Genomic DNA, 15,486 nt, shown 5'->3' on the forward strand with positions numbered 1-15,486 from the left:
TTAAAGCACCGAGTTGGCTTCTCCACCTCTTTTATTTTTCAAAATCTAGCAGCTGTAGAATCACCCTTACAGTAAGGGTGGTGAGGCACTGGCACAGGTTGCACAGAGAAGCAGTGGTGCCCCATCCCTGCAGACAGCCAAGGTCAGGCTGGATGGGCTGTGAGCAATGATGGAGCTGTGGGTGTCCCTGTTCAGTGCAGGGAGTGGGACAGATGGCCTTGAAGGGTCCATTTCAACTCAAACCATTCTAATTGCACACCCTCAGTTTGGGGTTAATGTTAAAGGCCCCAAGCAGGAGGCTGTGCTGCTGGATACCCAAGCCACCCTTGAAACTAGCTGGGGTGGAAAAGTCAGGATAGGAAGGGTACAAGGGAAAGTACCTGAGTCCCAAAAATTTGAAACTTCAAAGGCTGGATGGAGCCACAGCAGACGACACTAAGTTCTTTACTATGAGAGCAGTGAGGTGCTGGAACAGGCTGTCCAGAGAGGATGTGGATGCCCCGACCCTGGAGGTGTTCACAGCCAAACCTGAATCTGCTTCCAAAGAGGAAAAAACAGGGAAAGAACAGAAAACAGAAGAAGCCCAAATGAGGGCATTGCTGATATTGGAGCTCGTGACAGATATGGCAGACCAGGTAGAGTTAACACACATTAAGCATACTACTGAAATCTTGCTTCTTCAAAGTGATTGGAAGAAAAATTATTTAAAGGTGGCTGTTATATAAGCCTCATTGGTAAAAATGAACCGTTTCATGGTGGTGAAGTGGCTCCCTAGAATGTAGACTTCAGTTTTGAGTGACTCACAGATGTTTTCACTGAGGACATAGGACACACAGAATACAAATGCAACAATAATGGGAGCCTAATGAAGTTTAGCCTTCAGTTAATTCATATAACCATTTAATACTATACCCATTGAAAGTGTTACCAAAGCACAAATCTTTTAGCTGATTGTAATGGTCAATGCTAGGCAAAATCAAATGGTCTAGGTTGAAAAGGACCACAATGCTCATCCAGTTCCAACCCCCTGCTATGTGCAGGTCGCCAACCAGCAGACCAGGCTGCCCAGAGCCACATCCAGCCTGGCCTTGAATGCCTGCAGGGATGGGGCATCCACAACCTCCTTGGGCAACCTGTTCCAGTGCCTCACCACCCTCTGGCTGAAAAACTTCCTCCTAAGATCTAACCTAAACCTCCCCTGTCTCAGTTTAAAACCATTCCCCCTTGTCCTATCACTATCCACCCTCGTAAACAGAAATTGTCTAATCTGAACACATGCATCTTCATTCTTTACTTAAGACCAGCAAGTATGCAAGTAGAGGGTTCTGGTCCCTCACAAGCAGTAAATTTAAGGCAGAACCCAAGATTCTAGCACCAGATTCCAATCAGAAGCACTGCCCCTGGTTACAGTCCAGCCCCTTGAGGAGACTTGTATTGCCTTCCAAATAGACCCAACCTCTGGTGTGGAACATGGCACTTCCAATTGGTACACTGCTATTCAGCAATTCCTAGGCAAAACAATCCAGCAGCTCCCCTACAAAACAGAAGTCTGATTTCCCCATATTTCAGAGAACCATTAAGGTTGAAAGAGATCACCTAGTTCAACTGCCAGCCCACACCATGCCCGCTAACCCATATCCCCCAGTGCCTGTGTAAAGGACCCCTTCCATTTTCCCCAAAACACACCCAAAAAGTGCCTTGACAAGTAGAAAAGCTTCAAAAACGGAACACAACAGCTCCTGCAGATCCACTTTAGCACATTCCTTACCTTCAGCACCTTAGGAGCAATCCTTTCACAGAGTGATGTGACCTTCCCAGCTTTTTAGGTACCTGTGTTAGGAGTGCTGGCTTACAAATCCTCTAATCCCCTGGAAGAACAGTGGAAATAATCCAGCTGCAGGCAGAGAACTCAGCAAAGCATCAGAAGTCAAACTTACACCCTGGATTCAAGCTCCCTGCGCTCTGGTTACACTCAGTTCTAGTAGGGCTTTTCTCTCCAAGCACATAACGCCAACGAGAGAAACAGAAGGGTCAGAAATTATTTGCCATCACTGCTAAAAAAACACGGTGATTTTCGAGTTCCCAGTGAGAGGAGCAGGAGGGAATTACAGGAGATCTGCATGTTTAAACAGTAAATTCAGTGGCTCGTTGCAGGCAGAGCTTGATCACAATGAGGAAAAATAATGAGAGCTTATAACGAAGCTCCAGTTGTGCAACAAGCCATGCCACAAAACCTGCTTTTATAAATGGAATTATTAAATTTCTGAGTGGTAAAACAAAAACACTCCTTGCATAAGCAGTAATAAAGCAACAATTTAGGTGATGTTTAGAAGCGCACCGATTGAGGTGTTATCCAGGTAAACACTGGGTTACCCAGGCATGGTCTCTCAGTATCAAAAGCCAATGCTTCACGTGAGCCTCGGCTCTCCTGAACACCTCTGTGGGCTCTCCTACCTGTTCTGGGATATGGGGCATCAGCAGAAAGGGCTGAACAGTAAGACCTGACTGATAGGCTTCACTTGTGCTGACAGCAAAGCAGATTTCTGGTGCTGGCATCCCAACCAGAGAAGTCACACTGATTTCAAAGCAGCTGAGGGAACTCTCCAGGACATTTGAACTCATGGACTCCAAGATTCTTACACCATCTTACACTATTCTTACACTCCAACAGCTCGTCCATAACTTCTGCAAAACTGCAAGTAACATCTGAAGTCCTGGCTGTATTCAGCTACCAAAAGATGATTAAGTTGAGTATCCACAATTACTTTTAATCCTAAATAACAGATAAATTTTTTAACACCTGCCATGCAGCATCTAAGGTGTGATATTAGCGGGAGCCTGTAGAAACCAATCAATAACCATTAAAGCTGGATCCTATCAGCTACCACCAGGTATTAGCCACTTTCTCAATATTTCAAGCATTCTATTATTCTTAGATGCAGTTAAAGTAGTAAAATGAAGTGGTCTCATACTGACACCGTGATAAATACCAGATTAAATATAGAACAAATTTATTACTTCCCGAAGTCCTACTGAGCGCCCTGATTTTTTTCTGTACCCACAACAGTACAGTTTGCTTTGATGCTCTATTATTCCAGTTCTAAAAGCACACAACCGAAAAGCAAAGAGCGTGCTGGTTCACAAATGAGGTTCAGCCATGTCTGGGTGAAGGTAGATGACCCCATAAGTATGGATTTCTGGCTCTCCTGCACATCTGGCAGGGACAGGACACCAGCACTATGCTGTCTGGATGGTTCAGCTGTCAGAGCAGCCCTCACCCTCAAAACTCACAGAATCATATGAATTACAGAATCACTGCAGTTGGAAGAGACCCTTGAAGTCATCACAGAATCATAGCAATGGCCTGGGTTGAAGAGGACCACAATGCTCATCTAGTTTCAACCCCCTGCTATGTGCAGGGTCACCAACCAGCAGACCAGGCTGCCCAGAGCCACATCCAGCCTGGCCCTGAATGCCTCCAGGGATGGGGCAAAGTCACGCAGCTCAACTCCTCAACACTGCTCAGGATTTGGTGCATCCTTCACAAAAGAAGGGTGTGAAAGCCTACCATGCCACCTTCTGAGACAGGCATACGCCAGTGCTTAGCCTCAACCTCCAGCTCCTGCTCCAATGCCTGCACTGGTATGCACCACATTCCCTACTGCACCTCAGTGAACCCATTTTCTCCCCAGCCCAACCCTACCAAGCAATGGGAAACCAGCACTAAAGCAGTCTCACGCTCAAAAGTTGAGACAACACATCAGTATGACACATTATACGTGGTGACCTCACACCCCAGGGCAGCTTGCATCTTCCCCAAAAGAGGGCTCATGGCCATAAGGGAGGAACAGAGGCATTTCTACAGTCAGCACTTCCAAGACTTGGCGGTGCACGCTGTTCCAAATTGCTTCCACTCCCAATTAATATTCATAAATGAAGCACAACACCACGCTTTCCATCAGCCATCACACGCCACCCACGCTAGATGAAAGGACAACTACACAAGATAAGCAGTTTATTGGATCAAAAGTCCCCTTCAGATGAGAAGACAGCTATTGCGAAGGCAAAAAACTGATAGCATCCATCCTGGGCATACCTATGGAGGGAGTATCAGTACATCTCTCTTTAAACCAGAGATTCAGCCCGGGGAACACACAATGTAATTATTATGTTAATTTAGCTGAATTTTTCTGCCTGCTTGAGGTTTGAGCTGGAGGTAGGAACTTAGGTTTGAAAAGCTGACACTGAAAAGCCACTTTGAAAACAGAAGTGACACCCAATTGTTTCATCAGCAATAATCGAGTTTAAATCCCTGTTTCTATTGTCCCCACTCCGGCCACACCAGTCTCAAAGGGATTTTAGGGGAAGACTTTGCCCCGAAGCTTTTAATTTCTATTGCCATGACAACAGCTTTCAACCTGGGTGCTCAACAAGCATGGTCAGAAACATGCTCCTAATTCCTACCCCACCTCACCTCCCCCAAGCGATGCTCAAGCAACATCCAGAAAGTGCTTCTCCTCCTCCTCCTCCCCAAACTCATCTTCGGTGGCAGAAATGAATGTTCTCATCCTCCCAAAGACTGGCAGCAGCTGTTGGGTGCAAGCCCTGTGCAGTCAATAAATGAATCAAAAAGATAGCTGAGAAAACTCACCTCGAGCCCAGTACAGCGATTGAAAGCATGTAAGCCATAACACCACACTGCTTTCTCCACCAACCAGCAAACTAGCGTTTCCGAGAAGTAACAGCAAGATGGTAGAAGGTTGATGCCTCCAGCCCACCTCTCTCTAAGCCGTTCAGCTCTCTAGCCATGAGGGACAGAAATGGGAGGTCCAAAAGGTGTATTTACACCCCTCGCCAGAAAGGGGAGGTATAAATATTGCCAAAGCTTCCTGAAGGCTAGTACTTACAGTCATGCTTTGAAAGGGAAAGAATAAAGCAAAATATTCAATTAGAAAAAATTACTGTAATTGCAGGTTCTATTTTATCCCTCCATTAATGCAATAAAATGCCTTGAAATATTGCTGAGCTGGGATACAGAGCTTAGTGCTACTTAACATTTTAATATACATCCAGGGGGCTAATTTAATTTAGATGTGCATGAGGGTCTCCTCTCCCTCCTCATCCCTACTGTCTTCTCCAACACTCCTCAAAATATGGCACAGAATAAATGCTTCCCCACCACACTGAGGGGTGGATAAGCAGAGCTGAGGCCAGACATAAACCTTGACACACGCAGCCAAAGGAAGAGCATCAAGAACACAAACACACAGATCCATAAAGATGCACAGTTAAAAGTGTGCTTGCATGTTCCTGAAATCCCTGGCATCTTGAATTGGTATTTTTAGTGGTGGAAAGTGTCCAGCTGCTGCTGCTGCCCAAACACCAAACGCAATCCCAATAGAAATCACAGAACCATAGAATGGCCTGGGTTGAAAAGGACCACAATGCTCATCCAGTTCCAACCCCCTGCTGTGTGCAGGGTCACCAACCAGCAGACCAGGCTGCCCAGAGCCACATCCAGCCTGGCCTTGAATGCCTGCAGGGATGGGGCATCCACAGCCTCCTTGGGCAACCTGTTCCAGTGCCTCACCACCTTCTGGGTGAAAAACTTCCTCCTAAGATCTAACCTAAACCTTCCCCTGTCTCAGTTTAAAACCATTCCCCCTTGTAATGTAAGACTGTACCATTTTGTTCCTGTGATGCTGCACACTGCAGTTTGCTGAATACAACCCCGGTCCTTCCTATGACAGAAGATAAGTGAATCCTATTTCCAGGAGCCCTTCATCCCTTTAATTAAACAAATTAATATCACTTCTTCGTATCGCATAGCCTCTATTATCTTTTGTGAACTCCACCAATTCCGTTGTAAAGATAGACTGAAAAAGCACTAATTGAGATTATCTCTGGAATTTGAGAGTTGGTGTATTTTTAGGCATGTTTTAAAAACTATTTTCCCTTTGTTTCTGGAATGCCTCCCATCCTTCCTCCTATGCCAGACTGTTTACATTATTTAAATGCCTTCTGCTTATACCACTCTTTACAATTTTCACTTCAACAACATCGGCCTCCGTTGCTCTTTTTTCCTTCGCTTAGACATAACTGGGATGAATTCCAATCCCATACTCAAAACCACTCCCTGTGCTGCACTGCTGCTTTCTATGTTAGGTACATCCAGCAGTGCGTTTCTATGGCAAAGGTCTTCCTGTTCAGCTGAGGGAATCACGTACAAAGGGTTAAACCACTGAGTTGGAAGGGACCTTTAAAGGTCAGGGTCCAACTCAAATGATTCTACGAAACCGCTCCTCTTTTGCGATATAAACTGTGGGAATGGCCATTTTCACAGTCACTGGAGTTTGGTGCAAACTCACCCGGATACTCCTCACCCCCTGCTTTAGGCAATAAGCCCTCCCTGTGATGGTGACCTTGTAAGGGATGCAGTCGAAAGAACAAAGTCAGGAGCATGAAGTTCAAAACAGAAACATAAACCCAAAGCCTTCCTCCATCCCTAAATCTAAAGGGACACCTCCAGCTTTACATCACACTTCTCCCTGAGGCTACCCAAGCAACAAGTGTATTTCACAGACTCGGGGCTCACAGACAGGGCTCACCTCCAGCCCTTCCAGCTGCGGGGAGAGAAACTTCCATGTCCTGACTCAATGAAGATGGGAAAATCCAGCACTCTTTTACTCTGCAGAGGTAGAGGAGGTCCTGGTGACAAAGGCACTGAGCTTCAATACAGGTCTGGATCCAGTGCCAACTCTGCAAGAGACCTTCCGTGCCACTGAAGTCACATAAGGACACACTGTGAATATTTCATAGGCAAACCTGAGCCCTCACTGATTTAGAAGGAAGGAGATGTGAGGAGAAGCACGCTCTCCAGATCCCAGGATGCTTTTGGGGACAGATTTAAGATTATTTCTTCCTTGTTTTTCCTCTTGGGCAAGATTTGATTTTGCTGCAATGGAGCTGCCCGTTCAGCTGAGGCTTCTAGGAGGCTTCAAGGAATTACGCAGCCACTTACACCAAGATAAGGAAAGCAGAGACACAGCTCAGCCAGCCCAGGAAACGCAGACTTTGGATGGAGTACTCAGCACACAGGCTAAACCTACCCAAAGGCAGACAGAGAGCAATTCTCGAGACTCCTCAACAATCTTCTGAAGATTCCCCTCCCCAGGAAAGCCCTTCCCCATTTCCTTGGGATCTGCCTTGGAAAAGCATCTCCGTGCCCTAAAGCAGAGCACTGTGAATCCCAGTATATGAGAAGGAGGCGCATCAATGGAATTACAGCATTTGTCACATCTTCTCCTTACATGTTCAATTACAATTTAATTTCACCTCTAGCTGTAAGAAAGCATTACTCTGATTCATAGTTCCCTCTGTATAAAAGCTTTCAGGTGTGAGGGCACGGCCTTACACTACCACTGGTTTTCAAGACAGCGAGGTGCTAAAAATCAAGTCAGAATTCAAGGGAAATAAAGCAAAATGGAAAAGTTCTCAGAGGGATCCAGACTTCTCCACAGGCTCACCTTCATTCCCCACGGAAAATTATACATTTGCCATCCAATTTCTTTTCCTTGCAGTCTCAAGGCAGCGAAACAGCTCTCCTCCACAGAGATGCTTTATCACCATCAGTTCTTCCTACATCCTTTTCATTAAAGGAAATGCTCCCTGAATAACCTACATTTGTACTGAGAGGAGAACCACTGCAAGGAATAAAACCAGCTCAATTCAGCTAAAAGCAAAATGGAAGTCTCTAGAAGGGTGGAAAATACAGAGCTTATCATTTTAACATACCAAAAAAGGGCAAGCCGGCTTTCCTCCATCCCTTTGCACCCTGTTTCCTCTCCATCAGAAAGAGTGTTTTAAGATTGCCATTGGTGTTAGAAATAAAACCAGAGGGCACCAGGAAAAAAATGGCAATCTTAGCCCTTGACCTCAGCACAAAGCCCGAGAAAGTGGAAAAGGGACATCCTGGTCCAAGCCTTTGGGAAACCAGGCTGTCACCCAACTCCTACTAGCTGTCTTCCTGGACTGTTTTCAGACTCTTGAAGATGGTCTCTCCAAAACACCTAACGCTGATATCCTCACCCTGGAAGCCAAGGAGGCTCCATCCCTGGAGGTGCTCAAGGCCAGGTTGGAAGGGGCTGTAGGCAGCCTGATCTGGTGCCTCTTTTAGTGGTTGGCAGCCCTGTCTATGGCAGGGGGTTGGAACTTGATGTTCTTTGAGGTGCCTTCCAACCCAAGCCATTCCATGACTCTATGAAACATCATGCTGGTTCTGGTAGGAGGAGTGGTAGGGCACTAAAACATCTTTGTGTCCCCATATAACCTCGCAGAGAAGTGCCAAGTGCTCATCGCTGCACAACCTCCTTATCTGCAGAGCACCTTGTTTCCCCTTGGCTCTTCCTCAGCAGCATCCCTATGCCCAACAGGGAGCTTTCTCCTCCCAACCTTGCCCATCCATTACCCTAAATCACACTCGCAGCACTGAGCTGCCTGGAAAGAGAGCTCCCAGCAGGTCAGGGAAGCACATCTTCCTCTATAGGGGAGGCCTCGAGGAATCTGCCCTCCCAGGGCTGGGAAGCAAACCTGCTTCAACATCTGTGGTTTGACCCCCTCTAGTGGGTAGCACTCAACAAGACATGGAGCCCCGCAACCAATGGAGACCCCACTCAAGTGAGAAAGCCTCTTCTTAGCGATAATGATGGTTATCACCCACTCCCACAACTTACCTGTCCTGTACTTCAGGTTCAGTACCTTTGGCACCTTCTAACAAACTGGACCTCCACACCCAGTATTTATGGAGATCCTGTAGAAAACTCTTAGAAACGGGGACAGAACAAGGAAAGGTTTTGGAAAGGAGAACCACTTCACTGGGGAAAAAAAGTTATACCCCAGACTGGTTCTGTAGGAGAACACATTTATCATCTGTTCCAGAACGTCTTCCCTCTGCCAACTTGTCAAAAGCTGACAAAACTCCATACTATAAAGGCAAGCTGTTAAAACTTGGCTAAAGGGAAAAACTTAGCTGCCAGACAAGCTAACCAGAAAAAGCTGAAAAAAACATTTGAGTGTGCCAGGGCAGACAGTAAATTTACAGAAAGGTTCTCCGGAATTAAACATCCCAAACCAAGACAAGGAGATGGTGTTTGGACAGCAGCTACTTCACCAGTTATCTGACAAGGCATATCTCCCACTTCAAGAGACTTGGGCAGACATCTTTAGATATCTTAGCTGCTTGCATTTCCAAACTACCTAAAGTAGCTTATATCCAACTCACAGTTCACCCCAGAGCAAAGTATTTTAGTAAAGCCGAAACCTACTCATCGTATAGTCATTAAATACCACATATTCCTTTTAAACCCATTGATTCATCCTTCCACCTCCGGGCACACCAAGTGATGAACAACTCATAGATTTGGTCTTTCCACTAATAAACAAGATGTCAGGTCTTTGCCTAAACTTTAGGAATTTTTCCTTTAAACACACACACACACACACGGTGTTTTAATGTCAAAATACAGCGTGGGTTTTTTTTCTTCTTCTTAGCAAAATGTTTCTCTTCTAAATATGTATTCCAATCGATTTGAAAAACAAAACCCAAATATATTGCACTGAAGTCACGCATCTTATCATTACTGACAGTCACCAGACAGTGAGATTTTCAGCTGATCAGTGTTCATTTTAGCTCCAACTCCACATTCTGACAATCCAATGGAATTCAATAATGTTTTCTTTAATAGCACCTTGCACTGCAAAAGGTCAGACTTCAAACCTTGTACTCCAGGACAGCAACCACGACCCACTGACCCATTTATTACAGAGGGTACGGAGAAGTACAACAGATGCAGAAGTTACACTCCCAGTCGTCACAAACCAACCTTCTACAACTACTCAAGACATGAAAACTCCAAGTCAAAACTATTTTACCTGAATTTACAGAGATGAATGGTTTCAGTGAAAGCAAGAGCCCTGGCAGGCTGAAAGGACTCACCAACCTTCAGCCTATTTCCAGCAAAACCACAGCACTGCACTGCTGCTCCTCAAGAAGCCTCCCTTCTGCAGCTCACAGGGCAGGAGCACAACAGCCAGTGTTGTGTGCCCAGCTGGCATCCTTCACTTCTGCAGCAGTCTGCTGAACTGTTCTAGTCTTTGAGATAGTCTAAGGGATTGAGATGAAAGGTGAAAATTGCAGATGTATGAAGGTAAAACCCCCCAGTACCCAAGCGTTATCAGTGGGAATGTAATTTAAGATCACAGCGCTTCAAGCATCCATTCAAAATATCTATATAAATATGTTTGTATGTACACTTTCACAATGTACTTTCTTTCCAGCAGTCAGCGTAGGAAGGTAGTATGAATACAGCCCCAAGTTCTCAGCTGAGCAAAAGACAAATGCAACAAACTCCAAACATCACTCAATCCCCCACAGTAACCCCCTGGTTACCTCTCACACTTCTAATAGGGGAATCGGGACACGAATAGAAGACAAAGCCCCCATGCTCCTTTATTATATAGACACAGTTAACTACATGTCCACCACCACGAAAGACTGACAAACAACCTCACTAAAAAAAGAGCCTGACACACGTTTGAGTCCCTCCCATAAGAATGTGATTTATCCATCTCACTGGTGAGCATTTCCAACATCCAGGAAAAGTCCCTGCAGGAACCTTGTTATCCCCGCAAGTAAAACCCAGATTACCTAATGTCTACCAAGAAGCAAGCCCTCGGCAATTCAGGAACAGGATTGCTGTACAACTCCAACCTGCCCCCTCTGTTCTCTGCGATTTCGCTTCCAGCTGCTGAGCAACAGCTACGACAGCCTCTCCATAACGTACAGCCCTGATTACGCTCCATGCAGTCGCAGCGCATATCCATTATCATGCAGGAAACCAGGCTGGATGCATTATGCACTGAACTTACATTGTTCTAGGTCTTCCTCCTCCGTCCCCACGTATCAACTTCTTACCAGCACGGAGCGATTTAGCTGCAGGCAAACACTGCTAAAACAGCGCTTTCCACTATTAGTCCCATCACCGCATTCAAGATTAATTTTAACGGCGTTTGCAATCGCTATAGTGGGAATGGAAAAAGATGCCTTGGTGGAGGCTAGCCTACAGACAGCATGAAGTTATTCTTGTTCTGGTCAGATACTGGGAGGCAGCTTTACGCCGCCGGTGTACCCTACAAAGCAGGAGTCGCGTGCTGGCAAGATGGGTGATCAACAGGAGAGCACACTCCCTCATTGCGCCTAACGCGATTTGGGCTGCAGAGCTCCTTCCCAGTCCCTCTCAGCAGCCCCAGCACTGCACTGTCTCACAAGCCAAGAATTTTTTCTCTGCAGTAACAAAGCAAGAGAAATTCTGGGTTACTTGAGCCTCAGTCTTCACGTGACAAAATAAATCACCCCTCCATACACATCACCTTCCACAGGCGTCACCTCTGCAAGGCTCCAGCATCCCCCTCCCCGCTGCTCACCGGAGCGTGCCAGGGCTGTCTGTGCCCATGCAGGCTTGCACCACGCTAACAGCCATTTATTTCTCCTGGCTCTGAGAGAGGAGAAACCCAACTTGCAAGAGAAGCATCTGCATCAAGAAACGCTTTTGCTGATGGGATCAGCATCAGGAAAAGCAGAGAAAGGGTCGCATCCTGATTTATTTCCCTCATAGGCATCACAGCACACCCACCCCTCCAGCATCCCCAGGTCCACATCTCGGCCATAAGGAAACAAAATCCACCCCCAACAGGAGCTGAGCACCAGCGTGGTCAGAACATTACACAAATGACATTGAAGGTGCAGAGGAAATATATGTACGTGCTGTTGCGCTGCGCGGTGCCATGGGCTCCTTTCCCAGGTATACATTTCACGCAACCTTCCCACGCAGCTCCCCGTCCCTCCACCCCCTCAGAAAGAAATAATACAAAATCTTTGATGTGTATATTCATTTTATCTCAAGAGCGGTGTCCTCAGAAGAGGTGTCAAGGCCCTCCCCTGCCTCCACCCACACAGCCCTCCCCCAGGCTCCAGCACGCTGTCTCCATCTTAACTCCAGCCACTTCTCCACCGATTTCATTAGGCAGCAGGGTTAACCCCTTCTGCTATCCAGATGGCCAAAAAAAAAAAAAAAATCAAAAATTTAAAAAAATAAATAAATAACGACTTCCTCATCAATCATCACCTTCTTCCTTTCCTTCTCATCCATATCCCAGTGAAAAATTCCTACCATCCATCCATCCATCAATCAGGTTATTTTGGCCCCATGGATTCACATTGGAAATGCCGATGCAGGGATATGCACCCTCCCAGCTTCACCATTTAGAGCCATTTTCCCCTCCTTCAAAAAATCCAGCACCTTCTGCCTATCAATAATTTTAAGAGCGCTCAAGTCCAACCAGCCCCAGAGACCCTCTCCCCATATGTATGGGGGGTGCATGCAGGACCCAATGCCACCATTTGGAGCCTTCACTCCAGCCTCCATCACCCATACCTCCTTCTCCTTCCATCTTATTAACCCATATCCCCTCCAGAGTGATCTTAGAGGACGCAGGGCCACGCCAGGTCTTTACAGTTGTCCTTACAACACCTCTTTCCGTAAAAATGCTGCCTCTCCGGAAACGTTTGTATCTTACAGGCTTTCATCCCAGAGAATCCCTCCCTGCCTCCCTCTTCCATCTCTTTTGGGGGATGACAGCTCCTTGCTCACTCTTTTATTCCCATTGATCCCAGGGACATTCCCTGGCCCCATCCCCTGATCACTCCAGGCCCTGTCCTCAAGAGCTGCTCCAGGGCATCGGTCTCTGACTCTGACCTTCAGTCTCACACTGACAACCCGAAATCCATCCCCCTTTCCCCACTGCTTCCTTCCCCACCACCACGGGGGACAGATACAGCCCTCTCTCCCTCCCTCACCTACAGCAGGTTGACAACAATCCCTTTGGAAACAGCAGACCCCACAGCCAGAGGACTGCCCCCCACCTGCCCCCCTGCCTCTCTGGAACAGCTCCCTCCTTCCATGGGGCTGCTTTCTTGCTGCCCCCCAGCTCTTGGGGCCAGCCCTGACCATGGCTGCAGGGCCTCGCTCTGCAGTGATGCCAGCATGGGGGTCACCCCCAGCTCTGGGCCTATGTCCACACTGTCACCTCTGGGGGGGGTTAGCATCACTTCTCAGAGCACCTGCAGGGATGAGCAGCCCCAAATTCACCCCTTGGTCCTGCCCCAACCCTGTGGGGCAGCAAGAGCCCATCCTCGAGGCACCCCTTTCACCCCCTATGCTTGTGGGGGGCACAAAGTCACGTCCCCCCAGACACCATAAGGTGACAGCAGCCCCTCCACATTCTCTCTCCCCATAGCCCCACACACTGACTTTTGGAGCAATTTCTCTCCCCTCAGTACTGTGCGCTCCTCATCTCCCCCTGCTTTTATGTGGGGAGAGTTCAGTGAGGACCAGGAGGTGACAGTGACCCCCATGGCCTCCTCAGGCCCACACACTTCCCTGGGGGAACCTCAACTCAGCCCAGTAGGGATGACCCCAAATCTCTCCTACTTCTATATGTGGGAGGCAATGACTCAAGTCCAGCTCAGACCATGAATGGACAGTAAACTTCAGTCTCCCACGGGCATATTTTGTGGGAATTTCTCTCCCTTTAGGCAGCACAAGGAGGGCCACCACATCTCCTCCAGCTTGGGGAGCACTGACTCACGTCCACCAACCTGTGTGCCCACAGGCCAAAAGGTGGCAGTGACCCCCATTTCCCTCACCTCAGCCTCACAGACCACTCTAGGGGCAACACTCCTCCCTTTGAGGCTCTCTTCAAGCTAAGGGGAAGGAGCCCCAAATCTCCCCTCCATTTCCACGTGGGGTGCACTGACCACTTCTAAACCATGAGGTGACAATGACCCACGTCAACCTCAGACCATGAGGTGACAGTGACCACATCCACCTTGAACCACCAAGAGACAGCAACCCCTTCAGCCCCACCTCAACCAGAGAACCTTGACCCACCTCAAACCACGAGGTGACAGCAACCCTCACGCACCCTATTACACCCAATGGACAACGGGTGTCCCCACGCTGAGAGGACACACCTCCATCATGGGCAACGTGTGGGCAGCGACCCTCATTCCAGCCGAGGGACAGCAACCCACTTCCAGGCTGGACCACGAGGTGACAGCGATCCTCATTCTTCCACCTCGGCAAAGTGAAAGCGACCGAGGTTCATGCTGGAGTAAACTCATTACTCCTCTGGACACGACGTGACACCAAATCTCACTCCCCCACGTCCGTGCGGGACCACGAGGAGGCACTCAACCCACCACCCCACATCCCCGTTGGACGTAAGGCGATGCTGAACCCCGCACCTCGGACCACGAGGCGGCGGCGACCCCGATTCCGTCACCATTCGCTGCCCCACGTCCCCGCCGCACCACGAGGCGGCAGCGACTCTCAGCAAAGACACGCCGACCCACGTCCGCTCCGGCCCACGAGCTGACAGCGAACCCATCAGCTCACGTCCGCACCGACCGCCGAGCCCCGTTCCTCCGCGTCCACGCCGGGCCACGCGGCGGCAGCGATCCCCCGTCCCCACCGCACCGCGGACCCCCGCCCTTACCTCCAGACCTGTCCCATCTGCAGCAGGTGGATGACGGACTGCCAGACCCAGACGGAGATCCTGCAGAGGCGCTGCGCCCCGGGGGTGGCGGTGCCGGCGGCTCCTCCTACCCCGCCGGGTCCCCCCCGGCGCCCGGCGGCCCCCATCATGGGCGGCCCGCGGCTGCTGAGGCCCTGCACGGCGCCCAGCCCTCCGCCCGTGTAGTCCTGCACGAACCAGCGGAAGCTGAGGATCTGCACCAGCACCGAGGGCAGCAGCACGAAGGCCAGCGTCAGGCCGCACCAGACGTAGTCCCGCCGCCCGTAGTGGTGCAGCGCCAGCCACAGGTCCGTGCCCACGTCCCCCAGCAGCACCAGCAGCGCCAGCACGATCCACAGGCAGTCCAGCCACGGCCGCTCGCCCGCCCCTGCGACCTCCGGCGCCCGCGGCGCTCCCTCGTCGGCGGGGCGCGGGGCCAGCGGCTCGGCGGCGGCGGCGGCGGCCGCCCTCCCGAAGAGGTTCCGCAGGCAGGCGCTCCGGCAGCCCCAGTAGCACGACGACGTGTTGCAGCAGTGGCAGATGTGCAAGGAGCTGCTGCCGCCCGGCTCCTCCGCGCCCTCCGCCGCCGCTGCCCCGACGCCGCCGCAGACGCCCGCCGCCGCCGCCGCCGCCGCCGCCTCGTCCAGGTTGTGCAGCTGGGCGAAGCCCACGCCGCCGCCGCCATCCGACTTGGCCGCCATCTTGCCGCCGCCGCCGCGTCTCCGGCCCCTTCGCCGGGCGCGCTCGCTCGCTCTGCCCCCCCCGTCCCCGCTCCCGGCGTCCCCCCACCCGCCGCCCGCCCGCCTGCTGCCTGCCCGCCCGCCGCCCGCCCGCCGCTTCCGGGGGCGGCGCTTC

General features: G+C 49.8%; 1 protein-coding gene across 1 annotated transcript in view; it reads right to left on the reverse strand.

Moving 5' to 3' along the window:
* The window catches only part of XKR6 (XK related 6), a 151,230-nt gene extending 135,819 nt beyond the window's left edge, over positions 1-15,411 (reverse strand). Inside the window, exon 1 of the mRNA XM_090136604.1 lies at positions 14,614-15,411. Within this exon, the coding sequence (XP_089992730.1) occupies positions 14,614-15,332 (719 nt within the window). The 5' untranslated portion in view covers positions 15,333-15,411. The remainder of the gene's footprint in view (positions 1-14,613) is intronic.
* Between the last annotated feature and the right edge of the window lie 75 nt (positions 15,412-15,486).

This window comes from Phasianus colchicus, chromosome 2, assembly GCF_987193195.1.
Source record: "Phasianus colchicus chromosome 2, bPhaCol1.hap1.1, whole genome shotgun sequence".
Classification (NCBI taxonomy): Eukaryota; Metazoa; Chordata; class Aves; order Galliformes; family Phasianidae; genus Phasianus; species Phasianus colchicus.